We start from the raw sequence: 22,512 nt of genomic DNA, 5'->3' as shown, positions 1-22,512 counted from the left end.
GTGGTGCGCAGTGGCATTTAGCGGCCTTCTAATTACCAAAAAGCAACACCAAAGTCATATATGTCTGCTATTTCTGAACAAAGGGGATCCCAGAGAAGAATTTACAACCATTTATGCCATAATTGCACAAGCTGTTTGTAAATAATTTAAGTTAGAAACCAAAAGTTTGTGGAAAAAAATTTGTGAAAAGTGAACGATTTTTTCTATTTGATTGCATTTGGCGGTGAAATGGTGGCATGAAATATACCAAAATGGGCCTAGATCAATACTTTGGGTTGTCTACTAAAAAAAAATATATACATGTCAATGGATATTCAGAGATTCCTGAAAGATATCAGTGCTCTAATGTAACTAGAGCTAATTTTGAAAAGAAATGGTTTGGAAATAGCAAAGTGCTACTTGTATTTATGGCCCTATAGTTTACAAAAAAAGCAAAGAACATGTAAACATTGGGTATTTCTAAACTCAGGACAACATTTAGAAACTATTTAGCATGGGTGTTTTTTGGTGGTTGTAGATGTGTAACAGATTTTGGGGGTCAAAGTTAGAAAAAGTGTGTTTTTTTCCATTTTTTCCTCATATTTTATAATTTTTTTTATAGTAAGTTATAAGATATGATGAAAATAATGGTATCTTTAGAAAGTCCATTTAATGGCGAGAAAAACGGTATATAATATGTGTGCGTACAGTAAATGAGTAAGAGGAAAATTACAGCTAAACACAAACACCTCAAAAATTTAAAAATAGCCTTGGTCCCAAACGGACAGAAAATGGAAAAGTGCTGTGGTCATTAAGGGGTTAAAGCAAATCTCAGAATAATGAAACATACACATGCTTACTGATCACAACTGCAAACCAATGCATTTTATACTAACATTATGACCTTGGTTATCCTTGTTGTCTGTAGGCTAAAGTCTAGATTGGCTATTACAAATAAGGCAAATACTAGGTGGAGTTTGGCTATTGAAAAATTAACTACATTAAAAAGAATTTCAAATTGTTTTGAAAACATTTAGATTTGGCTTATACGTTATTCTACTGCAACACAACATAAATATCTTGCAATTACCAGGTGTTTACTGTCCCTTTAACAGCACTCAGAAAATACCCTGAAATATAGATCAGACTGTCTCTTTAAAAGGGACAGTAAGGTCAAAATAAAACTTAGATAGAGAATGCAGTCCTAAACAACTTCCATCTAATTTGCTTTTTTAGATCCTTTGTTGAAAAGCATACCCAGGAAGGCTCAATGGCAGGTGCCGATTGGTGGCTTCTGGTCATTGGCTCATCCTATGTGTTCAGTAGTGCACTGCTCCTCATTAAACAAAGGATACCAAGAGAATAAAGCAAATGTGAGAATAGAAGTAAAATGGAAAGTTGTTTAAAACTGTATGCTTTATCTGAGCCATGAAAGTAAAAAACTGGGTTTTATGTAACGCCAGATTAAAAGCCCTTACTCTGTGCCAACATGAAGTGGAACCACCAAGTGTTAAGGAATTGGGCAAAGGCTAAATTATGAGTAAAAGAAAAAAAAAAAAAAGTGTTGTATTAGACCATAAAAACCATTATTAAATAACGGGTATGGAAAGTACATCCCCATAGGCAGAGACTTCATACAATTCTGTAATAAAAATAGGTGCTGAATCTTCAAGTCCCAGCAAGTGGCGAGCTGCCTCCCACAGAAAGACGCTCTCTGGAATGGTTCTTTCAATACAGACTTAAAGGGACATTAAACACTAAATACATGCTAGATAGAATGATGCATTCAAAGAAAAGATTAGTCCATGACTAACATGTAGATGTATTTTTTAAAGTTTCATCAGTTGTTTAAAAAGTGACAAAATAAGTAAAGTTTTAGTGTCTATAAAACACTGGGAGCTGCCATGTTGTAACTTATGTTACCTTCTCTGCTGTGGCCAATTAGAGACAGTTATAAATAGGTCACTAGAGTGTGCAGCCAATGGTTGTGCTGGATTTAACAGTGTTCTGCACTTCCATTTCTAACAGGAACTGAAAAGCTCACAATTTCAGAATGGAATTACAGGCAAAGAGGACAAAATAAATAATGAAAGTATATTGCAGAGTTGTTTTATATATACAATTTATCATTTTATATTACCATCTCAAAGTGTTTAATGTCCCTTTAAGCACGACAGTATAAAGTATGTGTCTTGCCTTTGCACAAAGAAATCTAGTTGTTATAGGTTAAAAATAAACATATAGGATAATGTAGTTCTACGTGAAGTATCATCCTTAAATTTTCATGCTCTCTCTTGCACATTTTCCAATAGTTTTAACTCACTTTGGCCACTATAAACTCTGCATCCTCTGGGCTGTCCAACTGTAGCTTCAGTGCAATGTCAGGCAACGAGATCCGAGAGTACGAGAGGCTTATCATGCGCACACCTGGAGCAGGAAGAGAGTAACATAAAATACTACAGCTATGGAAGTTACCATTGTCTACTCATTGTAACAAATTGTAGGATAACAAGCTCCGAGGATGTAGCCACCGCTACCAATAAAGCATTTTTTTTAAATAAGATTTGGATTTACATTATTTCAAATGAGTGTCTCTAAGCAACAGAACACATAATAACATGCAGCTCCTTTCCCCTACCTGTTTTGATTACATTGTGCCTGAGACGTATGATAAGTGTGTAGGTGCCATCAGCTTGGAACTTCTCACAAAACTGGTCCAGTACCTGATTGAACTTAGACAAGTTACCAGTACGAACAGCTGAAAAAGAAGTCAATTGCAATGATAGGCTACATTATGTGAGGTTTAATTATATGGATACTGTCCAGTGAACCATACTGCATAAACAAAATTTATGTCAAGCATATTTTAGCATCCCCCCCCCCCCCCCCCCAAAAAAAAAACTCTCTTACATTTTTGCTACTTTGTATATATGTCTTTATAGATATTCTAGGCTGAAAGAAAAAAGATGGGTGGAAAATGCGTGGGTGGAAACTGAGTTCTACTGCACATAGAAAAGCCCTTGAATCAGGCTGACTTTTTACCGTTACCTCTATAACTATGAATTCCTATTTTGAAAGAGTGCAAACTTTGAGCAGAAGGAAATGACAAAATACATCCAGTCACAGGTTCATTTACCAGGCAGGAGATGCAGGAAATGCTGTGTCTATTGGATGCTGGCACTTTGATAAAAGGTCTCTGGGTAAATGTTAATTAATATTATGCAGAAACCCCCCCCCAGCTTTTAAATGCTATGCTAAAGAGACTGGAAGTGATGCATAAAACGTAACATACAACTTCCATGTAGGTAAAAAGTAAGTAAAAGACACACAGTATATACATACATAGAAAAAACAACCAATTCACTAATTTAGTGGTTAGTATGTGCAGTGATAAATAACCGAATGCCGTACAACCACAGCTGCATGTTTTTCAAGACTATCGGCTAGATTACGAGTTGTGCGTTAGGGTAAAAAAGCAGCGTTAATAGGTCCTAACGCTGCTTTTTTTTTTACGGCCGCTGGTATTACGAGTCTTGCAGGTTTAGGGGCCCCGCACACTTTTTTGGCCTTACCGCAAAACGACTTACGTAAACTTTGTAAAGTCTTTTTTCCATTGTACTTCCATAGCGCCGGTATTACGAGTCTGTCCTGGGAGGCCAAAAAGTGAGCGGTACACCCTCTACCTCCAAGATCCCTAACGCATTCTAAAGTCAGTAGTTATGAGTTTTACACTACAACGCTGTAGCATAAAACTCACAACTAAAGTGCTAAAAAGTACACTAACACCCATAAACTACCTATCAACCCCTAAACCGAGGCCCTCCCGCATTGCAAATACTAAAATAAAATTTATAACACATAATCAGCCGCTCCGGTCATCGCCGCCACTATAATAAACATATTAACCCCTAAACCGCCACACTCCCGCCTCACCATCACTAGTTAAATATTAACCCCTAATCTGCTATCCCCAACATCGCCGCCACCTACCTACATTTATTAACTCCTAATCTGCCGTCCCCAACGTCGCCACCACTATATTAAATGTATTAACCCCTAAATCTAAGTCTAACCCTAACACCCCCTAACTTAAATATAATTTAAATAAATCTAAATAAAATTCCTCTCATTAACTAAATTATTCCTATTTAAAACTAAATACTTACCTATAAAAGAAACATTAAGATAGCTACAATATAACTAATAGTTACATTGTAGCTAGCTTAGGATTTATTTTTATTTTACAGGCAACTTTGTATTTATTTTAACTAGGTAGAATAGTTACTAAATAGTTATTAACTATTTAATAACTACCTAGCTAAAATAAAGACAAAAATACCTGTAAAATAAAACCTAACCTAAGTTACACTAACACCCAACACTACACTACAATTAAATAAATGACCTAAATTAAATACAATTAAATAACTTAAATACTAGAGCTGCAACAACTATACGTCATAATCGATAATAATTGATTATGAAAATAGTTGTCAACGAATCTCAATCGATAAGTTGGTTTGCAATTTGTTGGTCTGTGCACAACACCAGCTGATTTACTCCAATGAGTTTATGCACATGGTATTGTGTTTTTTTGGTTGTGCCCCAGGTGATTTTGAACTATGCTTTTCATGATATAGTGCCAAGCTTGTTATTTACACCTAGCTACTAGATTGATGGGAGTTATTTAAATTGATGTCACTATTATCTGTTTGCACAATTATTAGCGTATTGCTTGCCATGGCTGATTATATGTACTGTATAAATAAATGTGTAAGGCTTTGTCCTGTTATTGATATAAAGTCCTTAGAGCTTTTGATTTGTTTTTTATTGTTTTTTTTTATATTTTTAATAAATTGTGATAATATGTACCAGATTCAACCTTTATAAGTATATATCTGTTATTTTTAGAGCAGTCTAGATCAGTGGTTTTCAACCTTTTTTTTGCCGTGGCACACTTTTATATTAAAAAATACTGCAGCACACCACCATCCCAACATTTTACAAAATCACGCATTGTAGCCTAATACAGCATACACATATATATATATATATATATATATATATATACACACACACACATATATATACATATACACACACACACACTGTACTGTGCTGTCATGCCTCCTACAAATTAAGTGTTGCGTGGTGCTGCGTGTAGAGCCAGCACTAGGCACGTGTTGTGGTGGGTGGGGGTTCCTTCCAAGTGTGAACATGGGTTGGGGAGGCGAGCTGCCGCTGCGCAGTTACCCTCAGTCATCATCTCACCCAAAATAAAAAACGGCCCAGAATAAAAAACAAGCACAATTTCAAAAATATGTCACACTGTTGTCAGTCTGCCGCGGCACACCTGAGGATCTCTTGCGGCACACTGGTTGAAAAACACTGGTCTAGATATTTCCCCTAACCGTATAGCTGGTTATTTACCATTGCATATAGATATTCAAGATATGTTTTATGTTAGAATGAAGTCAAGGGTTACTTTATTGAGAGGCTCTTTGCCAAGGTGGAAAACACGTTGCATTGGTGAAGAGCTAACAAAGATAAATATCCCACTTTGGTGAAATTGGCAAAACCCTACTTATGCATCTCAAGCACCTCAACACCATCTGAGTGCCTCTTCTCTGCTGCAGGAAATATAGCTGCAAACAGAGAACCAGCCTTAGCCAGAAGCATGTGTTCATGTTGAGATTTTTGCATTTCAATGGAAAGTTTCTGAAAGAGTGAATAACAGAATGTTATTAACAGTGATAGTCTAACTCTTTCTAGTTCTACCTCTTTTCAAACAGGACAAACAATTGTGTTAATGTAAAGTTTTAGTCTGAAGTTTATATTTGTAACACTCAGTATGGGGATTTTTTTTTTAAAATAAAGGAAACAATTATTGATAATTTTTTTTATCCGATTAGTCGAAAAAATAATCGGCCGATTAATCGATTATGAAAATAATCGTTAGTTGAAGCCCTATTAAATACAATTAGCTAAAGTACAAACCCCCCCCACTAAATTACAGAAAATAAACAAATTACAAGATATTTAAACTAATTACACCTAATCTAATAGACCGATCAAAATAAAAAAGCCCCCCCCCCCCCCAAATTAAAAAAAAAACGTAGCCTAAACTAAACTACCAATAGCCCTTAAAAGGGCCTTTTGCGGGGCATTGCCCCAAAGAAATCAGCTTTTACCTGTAAAAAAAAAACAAACCCTGAAGATCGACTTACTGTTCTGAAAACCGGACATCCATCCTCAAGGAAGCGGCAGACGTCTTCATCCAACCGGGCCGAAGTCCTCAACGAAGTCGGGAGAAGTCTTCATCCAAGCCGGGCGAAGTGGTCCTCCAGACGGGCAGAAGTCTTCATCCAGACGGCATCTTCTATCTTCATCCACCCGACGCGGAGCGGCTCCATCTTCAAGACATCCGACGCAGATCAGCTAATAGGATTGAGCTCGCATTCTATTGGCTGATTGCATCAGCCAGTAGGATTTTTTCTACCTTAATTCCGATTGGCTGATAGAATTCTATCAGCCAATCGGAATCTAAGGGACGCCATCTTGGATGACGTCATTTAAAGGAACCTTCATTCAGTAAGAAGACTCCGGATGAAGGGGATGCTCCGCGTCGGATGTCTTGAAGATGGAGCCGCTACGCGTCGGATGGATGAAGATAGAAGATGCCGTCTGGAGGACCACTTCGCCCGGCTTGGATGAAGACTTCTCCCGGCTTCGTTGAGGATGGATGTCCGGTCTTCAGAACAGTAAGACGATCTTCAGGGGGTTAGTGTTGGGAGGGTTTTATTTTTAGGTTAGAGCTTTGGGCCTGCAAAAGAGCTAACTGCCCTTTTCAGGGCAATGCCCATCCAAATGCCCTTTTCAGGGCAATGGGGAGATTAGGTTTTTTTAGTTAGGTTTTTATTTGGGGGGTTTGTTGTGTGGGTGGTGGGTTTTATTGTTGGGGGGTGTTTGTATTTTTTTTTTTTTACAGGTAAAAGAACTGATTTCTTTGGGGCAATGCCCCACAAAAGGCCCTTTTAAGGGCTATTGGTAGTTTAGTTTAGGCTAGGTTTTTTTTTTTTAATTTTGGAGGGGGGCTTTTTTATTTTGATAGGGCTATTAGATTAGGTGTAATTTGTTTATTATTTTCTGTAATTTAGTGTTTTGTTTTTTTTGTACTTTAGCTAATTATATTTAAATTTATTTAATTGTATTTTATTTAAGTCATTTATTTAATTGTACTGTAGTGTTAGTGTAACTTAGGTTAGGTTTTATTTTACAGGTACTTTTGTCTTTATTTTAGCTAGGTAGTTATTAAATAGTTAATAACTATTCTACCTAGTTAAAATTAATACAAAGTTGCCTGTAAAATAAAAATAAAGCCTAAACTAGCTACAATGTAACTATTAGTTATATTGTAGCTATCTTAGGGTTTATTTTATAGGCAAGAATTTAGTTTTAAATAGGAATAATTTAGTTAATGATAGGAATTTTATTTATATTTAAATTATATTTAAGTTAGGGGGTGTTAGGGTTAGACTTAGATTTAGGGGTTAATACATTAATATAGTGGCGGCGACGTTGGGGACGGCAGATTAGGGGTTAATAAATGTAGGTAGGTGGCGGCGATGTAAGGGATAGCAGATTAGGGGTTAATATTATTTAACTAGTGTTTGCGAGGCGGGAGTGCGGCGGTTTAGTGGTTAATATGTTTATTATAGCGGCGGCGATGTCCAGAGCGGTAGATTAGGGGTTAATAAGTGTAAGATTAGGGGTGCGTTACTGAGTTTTACGCTGCTTTTTTGCAGGTGTTAGACTTTTTCTCAGCCGGCTCTCCCCATTGATGTCTATTGGGAAATCATGCACGAGCACGTACGACCAGCTCACCGCTGACTTAAGCAGCGCTGGTATTGAAGTGCGGTAAGGAGCACAATTTTGCTCAACGCTCACTTCTTGCATTTTAACGCCGGGTTTGTAAAAACCCGTAAAACTAGGGCTGTAGGTAAGTGAGCGGTGAGACAAAACTGCTTGTTAGCACCGCACAGCTCATAACGAAAAACTCGTAATCTGGCAGTATGAAAACAAAAATGAAAGAAAGAAAAATGGCAATAGAACACTACGATTTCCTGGTTCACAAGAAAAGCACACAGAGTGCAAGTCTCAGAGATAAACCGGTGGTTTGCTAACAGACAGAATCATTACAATAGGAATGGGCAGAGTAGTGGTAATGATAATTTTAAATGAATGGCAAAGTCTAGAAATGTTTCCACTGTGCATACAGCTAAGCTCAGCCCGTATGAATTCTGTTGGTATGAATGTTGCAAAGAAAATATTTTAAAGAAGAAACCATAAACAATGATATTGTGGTATTATTATTATTTTTTATTTTTTTAAAGTTCTTTACTGCAGTGCTACAAGAATTAAAAAAAAGCCCTCCAATCCCTCGCCAATTCAACCCATCATCTCTTTACTCTTGGTTCTACCTAATATGCGGATTCATGGATGGAGACAGGTAGAGTTTGCTTATCTAAAGGATTTCTACCTGAATGACCACCTGCTTACTTATCAGGATATGGTGACATTCGCCGCATACCTAACCCTACTGATTATGCATTTAAACCAGATAGGTATGTTGCAGTATCTTTATTTTAGTAGATGTCAAGTAGAAGGCTACAGAAAAACGTATCTTGTCATTATACAATTACAAATTGTTAAGAAAGCCATGTTTACTATGCAAAGAATGTACAGGCGTATATTTATGTGATGTCTTTGGATGATTATCTGTTTTCTCTATCACTGTTACTGCAATCTTTACCTACAAAAAAGTTATTTTTTTTTGGGGGGGGGGGGGAGAATTAAAAAAAAAAATATTTTTTGAGAGTATACCCAAACTGGTGACATTTTTCTAAAACATTGTTTTGAAGATATTAGCAACACTGCATGTCATGTCAACAAAATGTTTTTATTTTTATCAGTCTAAGGTTTACTGTGTTAGCTGCTGGGACAACTACAATGCAATGCCTTAGTAATATGCCTGCTTTCCTTATTTAACCATTTTTATCACGTTTTTAGTAAAAATCTGAGATTCTGCAATTTAGTTTATGTTTCTGGAAAGAACATAATAATGGACAACAGTAAATAATTGTCAGGCAATGAGATCAACACATTTTTCAGTTATAAAACAAAACACAGATGAAGGGTCCCCACCAAAAACATTCCTTGCTAAACCAGATGTATCAAAATAATATATGTTCAGCAAAAATACATAAAGAAAGAAGAAAAAAAAAAATCACATACAAAAGAAAATTATATCACCAAATATTGCCAAAGTGAGCATTTTACTTTTGTTTCATATGTAAATGTTAGTGTATTGGTGATATAAAACTTGATTATTTTCATTCAGCTAAACATATTTTTAGAGGGGATCTTCTCACTTTCTCTTCACAAATGGATCAAATTATTATTTTTTTTCACTTTGTATCTTGTTTTTATATTGTGTTTTTAGTATTTTTCAGTTAAAGGGATAGCAAACATACAATTTTAAACAACTTTCCAATTTACTTTAATTATCAAATTTACTTCATTCTCTTGTTAGCCATTGCTGAAGGAACAGCATTGCACAACTGGCAGAAAGCTGAACACATCTAGTTAGCCAATCAAAAGACAAATGTATGCAGGCACCAATTAGCAGTAGCTCCCACTAGTGTATGATATGTGCGTATTATTTTTCAACAAGGGATACTAAGAGAACGAAGCACATTTAAAAATAGAAGTGAATTTAAAAAGTGTCTTAAAATGACATGTTCTATCTGAATCATGCAAGTTTAATTTTGACTTTCCTATACCTTTAAGGAACAGTTTCTCAAGTTTTACTTTGATATTTTCAAAGTAAAACAGATTATTCCCCAGACAAGTCTTGTAAAGTTTGATGTCCAGTAATATTTTTAATAGTGGCTAATCTCATAAGTTTAGAACTCAATGTGCAAGGAATATTTCAGAATAAAATCAGCATTTTCTATGAGAATGTTATTATTTAGTCATGAATGTTTACATCTGAAATAGTCACATATCTGTGATACCATTTTTAACTATAAACAAACTAAATACAAAGTGATAAGTGGGCAAGAAGAGCTCACCTTGGGTAAGCAGGAAGTAGGGCATTAGCGACCTCTTTAGGGAGTGCTGTCTGAACTGAAGGCGGTCTGGGATTTCTCCAAGCAACAGTTCCACGACAATGAGAAGTTTGTGAACCTGATGAAGACAAGTGTAGCATATGTTGAGTTATTTATGCAACCATTTTGTTCTTAGGAGTATACAATAAATACCACTATTATGTGATAGCAATGTTCTTCCACTCCAGAATTTAAACAACATGTCATGAGAAGTTGGTGGAATATTTAATGCCTGTGAATTTCACTTTGATGGAGCATATATATTTTTTCTGTATAATAATAATAAAAAAACTTCTTATGAGGCTTGTACCTATCCACCAGTAAAGCACCAGGAATACTGCTTTGCAGCAGGTGAGCAATCAATCTTTCCTTGCATCTAGTCCTTGGCCAATACCTCTCATTTCTAACCTAAAAAATCTTCCCCAAAATTAAAGAGATGGTAAACTTAGCTTTCCTCGAAATAGCGATTGTCAAGAAAATCCGAAAAAAATGTCACTTTCATTCATGAAATGTTCCGATTCGCTATATTTATTTAAATATCTTTGATTATAATTTAGAAATTCTAACTGCCATCTCCCTCCCGTGCAAAGACCACCATTGATTTTCTCCTGTCACATTTTTTTTTTAACCAATGACAGGGCAGGCCTGTCGGCGACACTCCTACAAAGAAAACGCCCTTCAAGAGATATGCGCATGCGCTAGCACTTTTTTTCCTTGCCTGATAGTGCTATATCGCAGAAACGCATGCTCTTAGCTAAGTGTGAAGATTGACAAGCCAGTGCTCTGACGTAGAGAGGGGAGATACAGCTCTCTCTCTCCGGGAATAGAATATTAACAGGAAGTAAGGCTGGGGGAGGAGCAAGGAGTGGCAACGCTCTGAAAGTAAATTATAATTTTATTATATATTGGAACAACCTAATAAACAAATTAATGAGGCGATTTAGGTTAATAATGGTAGAGTATTAAAATTATAACGTTTAATCATTAAAAATTTACCATCACTTTAAAAGCTTCATCACACAGGAAACTACTAAGATTTAAAGGGAAAGTCTACTCTAGAATTGTCATTGTTTAATAATTTTTTTAGATAATGCCTTTATTACCCATTTCCCAGTTTTGCATAACCAACAGTTATATTAATACACTTTTTACCTCTGTGATTACCTTGTGTCTAAGCCTTTGCAGACTGCCCCCTTATTTCAGTTCTTTTGAGACTTGCATTTTAGCCAATCAGTGCCCTCTTATAAGTAACTCCACAGGAGAGAGCACAATGTTATCTATATGGCACACATAAACTAGCGCTGTTTAGCTATGAAAAACTGTCAAAATGCACAGAGATAAGAGACAGCCTTCAAGGGCTTAGAAATTAGCATATGAGCCTACCTAGGTTTAGCTTTCAACAAAGAACACCAATAAAACAAAGAAAATATGATGAATAATAATCATTTTCAAGGCCCTGAATAAAACTGCAGCCTCCTATATCTCTGCCATTTCCCATCTTGTTGGCCTCTCTGCCTTGCTCTACGCTACATTTTCTTACCCCTGTTCCTCACCCATCTTCACCAACTCCACTTGCAACCCCTTGGCATGTAAGCTCATGAGCCCAGTGTAAATCACCTTTATGCAAAGTGATCTACAACTATTTGTAACTCACAGGCAGGGCCCTTTACCTATTAAAGGGCCATTATACACTCATTTTTTCTTTGCATAAATGTTTTGTAGATGATCTATTTATATAGCCTATAAAGTTTTTTGTTTTTTTAAAAATGTATAATTTTGCTTATTTTTAAATAACATTGCTCTGATTTTCAGACTCCTAACCAAGCCCCAAAGTTTTATTTGAATACCGTCAGCTACCTTCTCCAGCTTGCTCCTGTTTGTGTAAAGGGTCTTTTCATATGCAAAAGAAGGGGGAGGGGAGGGAGTGTCTTATTTCCCACTTGCAGTGGGCTTTCCAGCTACCTTTTCAACAAAGCTAAACTGAGAGCTTCTAAGTAAGTTTTTAAACCATTTTATACTGGATTTTTATATCAGTATCTGTGCATCTTATTCTTTATAGTAGTGTCTATTACATGCAGTTATATGAAAATGAGTGTATACTGTCCCTTTAATCTGGTCTATTATCGCCTCTTATGTTAGAATCTGGTGCAAAATACAATGCTGTTGGTCTTCTACAAATAACTCAGAAAAATAATGAAAAGAAGAAGAATAAAGACTATTTGTAAACAGAAGTTACAATCAAAACAGTTTTAATTAAAAAGGGACATTAAACACCTTGCGATTACATAACTATTACCCTACAATAGATTAGCATATCAGCAGAGTTAGTTTCTGCAACTGTTTTTCAAAGGCCAAACTCCACTCACCACTTGCCTTAGTTGTAGGAAGTTAGGATGCAAAGCTTCTCATGTTTATTTGCAATTTTCTCAGAAAAGGGGTGCAAAATAACTAAACAAATGTATAAGGCAAAGATATTTTACTACACATATGTACCGCATTACTAGGAATCATTTAAAATAGACAAGGTTCATTCATGGAGATTATACATCAAACGTTCCCTATTCTTGCAGCCTCCAGCCAGATGGATTAAAAAAATAACAACTGCGTGCACCAGAGACCATAGTGGATAGATACACACAAAGCAAGAAGCACTTGGGAGTGTGCTGCTATTAACAATAAAGGCATGGACATAGCATCTGAAAACAGTGCAACTCAGACAGACTGCAAGAATACGATTATGCAGTACTATTGTGAAACTGGAAGAAGATACAGGCTCCAATTAAATAATTGTAATAAAACGTTAAGTTCCTTGAATAAATCTGCATTGAAATGAAAGGAACAAGTAAGGGTGTGTTCCAGCACTTACCGTCTGTTTGAAGCCTACAGCTGCATGCTGGGGAGCTTTCCTCAGAGCATTAGTCAGTGTTCTTCTGGCTTCTGAATATTCAAGCTGAATTGCTTTAATCCGACCTTAAAAAAAACAACAGCTGTGTAATTACCCTCTTATAAGGATATAAAAGCTGTAAAAAGTTGGAGCATTTTATTATTGCGCTGTTGCTAGTATATAAACTGTGTATTTATCCTCTACAACAGTGTTTCTCAACTGCGGTCCTCAAGTACCCCCAACAGGCCAGGTTTTCATTATAGCTTAACCAGTGCACAGGTGAAATAATCAGCTCATCACCCGATTATTTCACCTGTGTCAGGTTCAGCTTTAATGAAAACCTGGCCTGTTGGGCGTACTTGAGGACCGTGGTTGAGAAACATTGCTCTACAAAGTCAGCTCTAGAGCAGAAATGCACTATTGGGAGGTAGCCGACATATATAATGAGCCAATGACAAGATACAAATGTGTAGTCACCAATTGCCAGCTAGTTCCCAGTAGTGTATGTATGTGCATATTCTTTTCAACAAAAGATACCAAGATAAAGTAAATTTGATGATATTAGATGTGAATTTAAAGGGGTCTTAAAATTACAAGATCTATCGGAATCACGGACATTTAATTTTGACTTTCCTAACTTTTGAGAGATAAACAAAGCTCAGAACTATTCCCTGGATTACACCTGTAGCATAACCACTATACACTTTTGCTTTCCTAAACTAACTGGCTATAAGGTTATACATTGTTATAATATCAGACTTTCCGGATATGCCTCTGAATATGTACTAGAATTATTACTGAAATTGCACAGATTTAAAGTCTTACCTGTATAGTACAGATATCTGGCCCATTCATTATTATTCGCCAGCTCTGGGAACACCGACTTGGATACAAGTTTTTCAGCCTGATCATACAAGTTGTACTGCAGGTAGTTTCTTAGCAGCAAATTAAGTAGTGTTGCCTGTCCATCTGCATCGTGCCTTAGTGTTGCTGTTCGCAGCCTTGCATGCAGGAAACTGAGAACAAAAAGAGTTCACGTGGTCAGATAAAACATTATGGCTACTCAGTGAGCATGAAAGAGACTTTGGGGCCCATTTATCAAGCTCCGTACGGGGCTTGTGGGCCCCTGTTTCTGGCGAATCTTCAGACTCTCCAGAAACAGTTATGTAGCAGCGGTCTAAAAAGCTGCTGGTGCAATGCTGAATACGGAGAGCGTATTGCTCTCCGCATTCAGCGAGGTCTGGCGGACCTGATCCACAGTCGGATCAGGTCCGCCAGACTTTGATAAATAGAGGCCTTTATCTGCACTGCTCTGTGTACATAATATAATGTCATCTTATTCATCATTACTGCAGGATATAACGCTGAATGCTGGATAGTAAAAAGCCAGTTACAAAGGGACATAAAACCTTAAAAATATATTTTATTAATCTGATAGAGCGTAAATATATATATATATATATATATATATATATATATATATATATATTAAAAAAAATCCAATTTACTTCCATAATCAAATGTACTTCATTCATTTGCTATCCTTTTTTGAAAAGCAGGTAGGAAGAAGTAATATATGGCAGCAGTTTTATTGCAAGAACAGTAGGTGGCAGCAGTGTTTCCTGTCATGTACTGCTCCAGAAATGTGCATGCTATCTATATAGATATTACTTCAACAAAGAATACTAGAAGAACAAATTAAATCCGATAATAAAAGTAAATTGAAAAAGTTTCTAAAATTGTATGCTCTGTCTGAATCACAAAAGAAATTTGGGGTTTCATGTCCCTTTAAATCTAGGTCATGAACAAGGGAGGCATAGTACAGACATTCACCTTCTAATTCCATCCAGTTTGTTTAGGAACTCATAAACACGGGAGTGGTAATAGTAACATTTGGCAACCACCAGGTCCAGTGCCCTACGATTCTGGGGCGTAATCTTCAGCATCAAGTCATCCGATACCTTCTGGGCCTGGACAGAAACAAAGTTGACAGAACGTACAACAGTTAGATGCTATACAGGCACTCTAGTGCACACAATGATTTATGTTGGTTAGAATGGCTTTTATATAGAATATTTCTTCCTAACAGCAAAATATTAAAATTAGCTTGGTTACTAAAATACCATATAAAGCAGACTATCAAGACTCCTCAAAGCCCTAAAGCTGCTCTGGGCAATACGAATGTACAGATAAAAAGTGCTACTAGCAACAGTAGCACTTGTTTTGCAAGCTAAAATAGAGTATAAAGCAGCTGCAATGAAGAATATCTGAAACACCAGGCTTATGTGCACATGCACTGATTGGTTGGTATACACAGCATACTTACTGATCAGTGCCAGTGTTAGCATGGAGATTAGTACTGCAAGCTTGTCTCTGGTGTCAAGTAGACTATTTTGTTTACCCTGGCATTAAAGCAGCTGCAATTTACTAGTATTTACTAGTATGCTGGGACATACTCCTTCGGCATAATACCAACCTATTATATCCATTTAATACAGTTGTTTTGGATCAAAAGCTTGCTAACTAGGTATTAATGCCACAAGGACACGACAGGCACCCTGGCGCATAGGTTTGCCAAGCCCTGAACTACTAACGCGCATGTTTGTTTTGTTAAGTTTAAAGAAGCCACCTATTGTTAAAGACAGATTGTGTCGGTTTACTTATCCTATTCCTCCTTGCAATCAAAACATTAAAGTGAATGTAAACTTGAGCGTACTCGCTCAAGTCATAGGATAGAATTTAAAAAATGAGTGAGACTTTCATTCATCAATTTGGTACTATATACTGATCTTCTGAGATTTTTACCTTTTTAATGCTATAAAGATAAGCGCCTTTGTTTCCCCCCCGGGGTGTGACATTTGTGCAAAGGGGCTGAAACAACAATTAGCGGATTGCAAATTCGGCATCTGTAAATCAATTGAGCAATATGACGGGCAGAGGAACGGCGCTTTTCCTTATAGCATTAAAAAGGTAAAAAAACTCAGAAGAAGATCAGTATATAGTACCAATTTGATGAATGAAAGCCTCACTCATTTTTTAAATTCTATCCTATGACTTGAGCGAGTTCGCTCAAGTTTACATTTACTTTAACTATCCACTTTATCAGACATGTATTGGTGAATCGAGCACATTTAACTAATTTGAACTAGCACTGGGTAGAATAATTACAAGATTTAGGAGCCAGAAGTAAATTTTAGGAATCACGATTCCCTATCAAGCTCACATTTTTAATAAAACTGTATTATTCCATTAACTTTATTTTGTTGCAGCACAGACACAAGCAAGAGGTATAAAAATATATTATTTACCTGGACGGAGGCATCCCCCACCTTATCAAAATGTACAACTAACTACTAATGTGGATTATTAATTATGGCAGGGTGTACAAAGACAAGTACACTCTCTTGCACTGCCATAAAAAGAAGATGTATCAACCCCAACACAGTAATTTCTAGAATATCGAATTTACCTCTGCATAGCGTTTGCTGTTCATAAGATGAATCACCAGCAGTAGTTGTAGATATGCTTCTACCTCTGGCAACAGGGGAGTAGAAGCAGCCTTTCCTGTGCGAGGTCGAAACTGAACATCTCCTTCTGTGTCCATGAGCTGTCAAATAAGGTGATAAAATGTAAACAATCATTTCATTTTCCCATGGAGAAGTATGGCTATTGAAGAATTCTCTCACCTCTTCCAGAAACCCCAGCAAAAAGTCACGTGTGGCAGCATTCGAGGTGAAAAAGCCATTGAATGCTTTGTGTAGGACATTGGGATTAAGTCTACGGGATGTGGAAGGCAGAGCTCGAAGGGGACGCAGTACAAATCTTGGCTCCTTGCCTGACACAGCTTTCTCAATTTGCCTTACATGCTCCTTAATGTCTACAGAGACCATATAGAAAATTATAATATAAGAAGAAAAAAAACCTATATAAAAACATATAAATTATTTATTAATAAAGCACTGCCAAATTCTGTAGCAATAGGCTCATAATACAGATTTGATACAGAGTACACAATAAGATGGATTCATGTAAAACATACTAAACAAAAATAAAAACATGACATTGAGGGCACAACTCTAAAGATCTTACAATCTACAGGGCATAAATATAAATTACACACTCTATATTACATAAAACATATCTATATCTACACACACCTGACAGGCCAGTAAATGCAAAACATAGCAACATGACACAATCAACTGTTAACAACTCAAGTCATAACACACACACACATTAAAATCTCAACAGAGGAAGTATGTATAGAATGTTCCTACAATAAACAGATTCATGGTAAGGTTTACCAGATTTTTGCCAATAGCGTTTGATAGCATGAACAACCCTATATCTTCAATAATTTGAATAATAAACATGGGCACAATCAACATTGCATTTTCCTAAACACCACAGCTAATGATTTCTCTCTTTATGGCCTTGTAAGTAATGCTAGATTAGGGTTTAAAATACAAACTCAAGGTCACGCAATCCCAACAATCTCATCTCCATTAACCCACAGCGCTTATCCCCTCTCTTTTCTTGTGTCCTCTGGAATGCACGCTCTGTCTGTAACAAACTTTCAACTGTTCACGACCTGTTTGTTTCTAACGCTTTCAATCTTCTAGCAATTACTGAAACCTGGCTTTCTTCCTCTGACACTGCTTCCATTGCTGCTCTAACGCACGGCGGTCTCCACTTTAGCCACACACCTAGGCCAGGTGAGAGACATGGTGGCGGTGTTGGAATCTTACTGTCCCCTTCCTGCTCCTATCAGCACCTCCATCCTCATCCATCTCTCTCCTTCTCCTCCTTTGAAATCCATTGCATTCGCATTTTCTCCCCCCTCTCCCTCAAGGTGGCAGTTATCTATCGCCCCCCTGGACCAACCTCCCAATTCCTCGACAACTTTGCTGCCTGGCTTTCTCACTTTCTCTCTACAAATACACCTGCTCTAATCTTAGGGGACTTCAACATCCCCATTGATAACCCATCTACCCCTGCTGCCTCTAAACTTCTCTCACTCACAAACTCCTTTAGTCTTTCACAATCCACCCTATTCCCTACTCACCGTGACGGACACTCTCTTGATCTGGTATTCTCCTACCTCTGCTCTCCTTCTGAAGTCACCTGTCGCTCATTTCCCATCTCAGACCACCATCTGCTCACCTATAATCTCAATGTACAGGCTAAACCTATTTCTACCCCCCGCCTCCGCACCTGTAGATCCTCTCCAACTTTCTAACCTTATTCAAAAACGCCTTCCCCACACTTCCACGGTATCCTGCCCTGACATTGCTACAAACCACTATAACAATACTCTTTCCTCTGCACTCGACACCTCACGTCGTCAGCTCCAGCCCTGGCACTCTCAGCAAACACGCTATCTACAAAAATGCTCCCGTGCTGCTGAACGTGCCTGGAGGAAATCCCGCTCTGAACACGGTTTCCTACACTATAAGTTCATTCTTTATTCTTACTCCTCTGACCTTCACTTAGCCAAGCAAAACTACTTCTCTTCTCTCATATCTTCTCACTCATCAAACCCTAAACGTCTCTTCTCCACTTTCAACACACTCCTCTATCCACCTGCACCACCCCCCTCATCTGACTTTAGTGCTCAAGACTTGGCAGATTACTTTTTCAACAAAACACTTACCATCAGAAGCAACATCCCTCCACAAGACTGTAACCTTTCATCTGCGCCCCCGGTCACCCCCTCCGACACTCTCAGTTCCTTCCCCCCAACCACTGAGAATGAAGCGAGTTCCCCAATATCTTCCTCACACCTCACTACATGCCCCCTTGACCCTATCCCTTCACATCTAATACCATCTCTGTCCTCTACCCTCACCCCAGCTCTTACTCACATATTCAACCGATCCCGTACTACTGGTTCATTTCCATCATCCTTCAAACATGCAAAGGTCACCCCCATCCTCAAAAAACCCTCCCTCAACCCCAATTCTCCTGCAAACTACCGCCCCATATCACTACTTCCGCTTGCTTCTAAAGTCCTGGAAAAACTAGTTTTCGATCGCCTAACACACTTCCTATCCTCCAACTCATTGCTTGACCCCCTGCAATCTGGCTTCCGTCCCCAACACTCAACTGAGACTGCCCTCACAAAGGTTACTAACGATCTTCTTTCTGCTAAAAACAATGGCTACTATTCTATACTTATCTTACTTGACCTGTCTGCTGCCTTTGACACTGTTGACCATCCCCTCCTCTTACGGACTCTCAGCTCCCTTGGGCTCTTTGACATTGCCCTCTCCTGGATCAACTCTTATCTCTCTAATAGGTCCTTTTCTGTCTCATTTGCTGGTGACTCATCCTCTCCACTGCCTCTGTCTGTTGGAGTACCTCAAGGCTCTGTTCTAGGCCCTCTACTCTTCTCTATTTATACTTCCTCACTGGGTAAACTTATTAGTAGCTATGGCTTCAACTATCACCTCTATGCTGATGATACTCAGATCTACCTATCCACCCCTGCACTCTCTCCGTCTGTCCTTTCCCACATCAGCGGCTGCTTATCTGGCATTTCTTCATGGATGGCCTCTCACCACCTAAAAATCAACATGTCCCAAGACTGAGCTTCTTCTAATCCCCCCAACTAATTCTACTCCAGTTTCTAACTTTACTATCACTGTCGGTGACACCACTATCTCCCCATCACCCCAAGTCCGCTGCCTTGGAGTTACACTCGACTCCAATCTGTCCTTCATACCCCACATCCAATCGCTCTCTTCATCCTGTCGCAACCACCTACGCAATATCTCCAAAATTCGTCCTTTTCTGAGTGCTGAAACTACTAAACAGCTAATCCATTCCCTAGTAATTTCCCGGCTTGACTACTGTAACAACCTACTAACTGGCCTTCCTCTCTCCTGCCTCTCCCCCCCATCAATCCATCCTAAATGCCTCTGCTAGGCTAATCCACCTCTCCCGACGCTCTGTATCTGCCGCACCCCTCTGAGAGTCCCTTCACTGGCTCCCCATTCACAGCAGAATTAAATTCAAAATTCTCACTTTGACCTACAAAGCCCTTACCAATGCAGCTCCCCCATACCTGTCCTCACTCATCAACAAATATACTCCAGCCCGTCCCCTAAGATCCAACAACGATCTACTCCTTGGCTCTTCTACCATCACCTCCTCTCATGCTAGACTACAGGACTTCTCTCGTGCGGCACCAACCCTCTGGAACGCATTTCCTCGTGCTGTCAGACTTTCCCCCAACCTCTCCTCCTTTAAACGCTCCCTAAAGACCTTCTTGTTCAGGTAAGCCTATAACCAAATCAGTAACTAATGAATTCCACTTGCCTAATACTTGTCCTCATCTAACTTCACACTAACATCATTCCCACCTTTGCAGTCCCCACCTCCTGTTTCTCACCCTCCTACCCATTTAGATTGTAAGTTCCCACGGGAACAGGGCTCCCAATTCCTCCTGTATTTGTTTGTTAAATTTTGTCTGGTGTCTCATATTGTACTGTCCTTTTATCTTTGTTACCTATGAACAGCGCTGCGGAATCTGTTGGCGCTCTATAAATAAAGAATAATAATATGTTGTAACGGGTGCCAGGAAGAATATTGGCAAGGCACTCCTACACTACAAAAAAGTGTATTTGTATAAACATACATGTAGAATAATAAAAACTTAGTAGCCAGAAATAAAATTGTAGCTAAAGCTGTAGGGGCCATGCTTTGTCAAGGTGATTGTTAGATTACCAAATATTTTGGTTATTTTGATAGCATGTTATTCATACCTCGTGTAATAAGGTTTAAAAGGTACATAAAACCCAAAAGTTTTCTTTCATGATTCAGATAGTTCCCATCATCTTAAACAAATTTCCAATTTACTTCTATTATAAAATGTGCTTTGTTTTCTTGGTATCCTTTGTTGAAGGAGCAGTAATACACTACTGGGAGCTAGCTGAACACATCAAGTAAGCCAATGACAAGAGGCATATATGTGCAACCAACAGCTAACTCCTAGTAGTACTTTGCTGCTCCTGAGCCTACCTAGGTTTTATTTTTAATAAATGATAGCAAGAGAAGAGACCAAAGCAAATTAGATATGAGAAGTAAATTGGAATGTTGTTTAAAATTGAATTCTCTACATGAAAGATATTTTTTTTTAGTTTCACATCCCTTTAAAGTTTGCACCCGATTGGGAATCACATACTAAGTAAGATTTAACTGTTTTGAACACTTCATTTGTTCATAACCAAATATTTAAATTTACCATAAATAATTAATACAATATCTTGTGAATGAACACCAGAAATGACAGTGACCAATGTAATGAAGATTAGACATTGCATGGCCATAATATTGTGCAAAGATGTATAGACATTGCAAAAAAATAAAATAAAGAACAGCTAAATATACCTTCAAAACAAAAGGGCTATATTATAGCTATAAATGACATGATCTAATTCATTAGATGCCATTATCACTAGTGATGATAATACTGCACTGAACCCAAGGAGCACTGCTTGTCAAGTGAAAAATGCCACTTTTTTTTTATCAGCATCACTAAGTCAGTTTATCACTATACTGGCTCGTTAATTACACCAGTGATTAAATTTTGTGGAGTTAAAAAAAGCATTACATACAGTGGCACATCTTTACAAATTATTTAAACTAGTATGTATTAACTATAGCAGTCTAAGAGGATCTGAATAAATTCAATATTTGCAGAGGTTTGTCTACACTCATTTAAAACGTCAGGTCACAAGTCAATTTGTCCTGTCTAATCTTATGGTTTACAGCTAACAGTGAGTTACCTCCCCTACCCATCATAACGTACATAACATTATTTTAGTTTATTGTATGCCACAATTTGATTCCTACTGTGACAGCGTTGTGAACTATGTAGGTGCTTTGTAATTAATAATAATGTTTTATGTATATACATAAAGACAGATATTCATACACACGTCCATCTCAATGCATAAAACCATGTGTAATTATATAGTAATAAAGCAGCACAACACAATAGATATAAACTGCATTATGCACCCTCAAGAGTGACGCTGTCCAGCTCTTTCTTCCCTCCCTCCGCATTTACTGCTGCAGGTTCCTCTTCTTTCATCTCCACGTCCTCCGGTTCACGTCGCTTAGCTACAGCCTCCTTCATGGTTCGGTCCCGGTGCTCACCGTGCTAAACTTCCGCTTCCGGGATGACTAGCAACACAGGCCTTGGTAAGAGCCACAGCGGATCATGGGGGACTGAACGCAGGTGGAAGAATCGAATACAGATAGAATCAAGCTACCCGCTGAGTCACGCTCATAACAAGCTGTGCTTTGGCTGCCATATTAGTTATTGGTTAAAGTATTGGCTACGGCTGCTGTCCATGTAAATTGTGTCACTGTATTTGAATAACTTCCTTCTTTTAAGATTTTCATAAGCCACGAGCATATATAGCTGTTTTAATTCTTTATTATTACATCAAAATAATTACAATGTTTTTATGT

The 22,512-nt window shown here is 37.8% G+C and overlaps 1 protein-coding gene across 1 annotated transcript in view; it reads right to left on the bottom strand.

Moving 5' to 3' along the window:
* PSMD3 (proteasome 26S subunit, non-ATPase 3) overlaps window positions 1-22,279 on the bottom strand; it is a 37,805-nt gene extending 15,526 nt beyond the window's left edge. Inside the window, exons 1-9 of the mRNA XM_053698164.1 lie at window positions 22,057-22,279; window positions 16,719-16,909; window positions 16,502-16,639; window positions 14,866-15,002; window positions 13,858-14,048; window positions 13,015-13,118; window positions 10,113-10,227; window positions 2,618-2,737; window positions 2,303-2,406 (exon numbers count right to left, since the gene is read on the bottom strand). Of these exons, the coding sequence (XP_053554139.1) occupies window positions 2,303-2,406; window positions 2,618-2,737; window positions 10,113-10,227; window positions 13,015-13,118; window positions 13,858-14,048; window positions 14,866-15,002; window positions 16,502-16,639; window positions 16,719-16,909; window positions 22,057-22,174 (1,218 nt within the window). The 5' untranslated portion in view covers window positions 22,175-22,279. The remainder of the gene's footprint in view (window positions 1-2,302; window positions 2,407-2,617; window positions 2,738-10,112; window positions 10,228-13,014; window positions 13,119-13,857; window positions 14,049-14,865; window positions 15,003-16,501; window positions 16,640-16,718; window positions 16,910-22,056) is intronic.
* Between the last annotated feature and the right edge of the window lie 233 nt (window positions 22,280-22,512).

The sequence above is a fragment of the Bombina bombina genome, chromosome 1 (assembly GCF_027579735.1).
Source record: "Bombina bombina isolate aBomBom1 chromosome 1, aBomBom1.pri, whole genome shotgun sequence".
NCBI classification, from domain to species: domain Eukaryota; kingdom Metazoa; phylum Chordata; class Amphibia; order Anura; family Bombinatoridae; genus Bombina; species Bombina bombina.
This window is presented reverse-complemented; position numbering and strand designations above follow the sequence as displayed.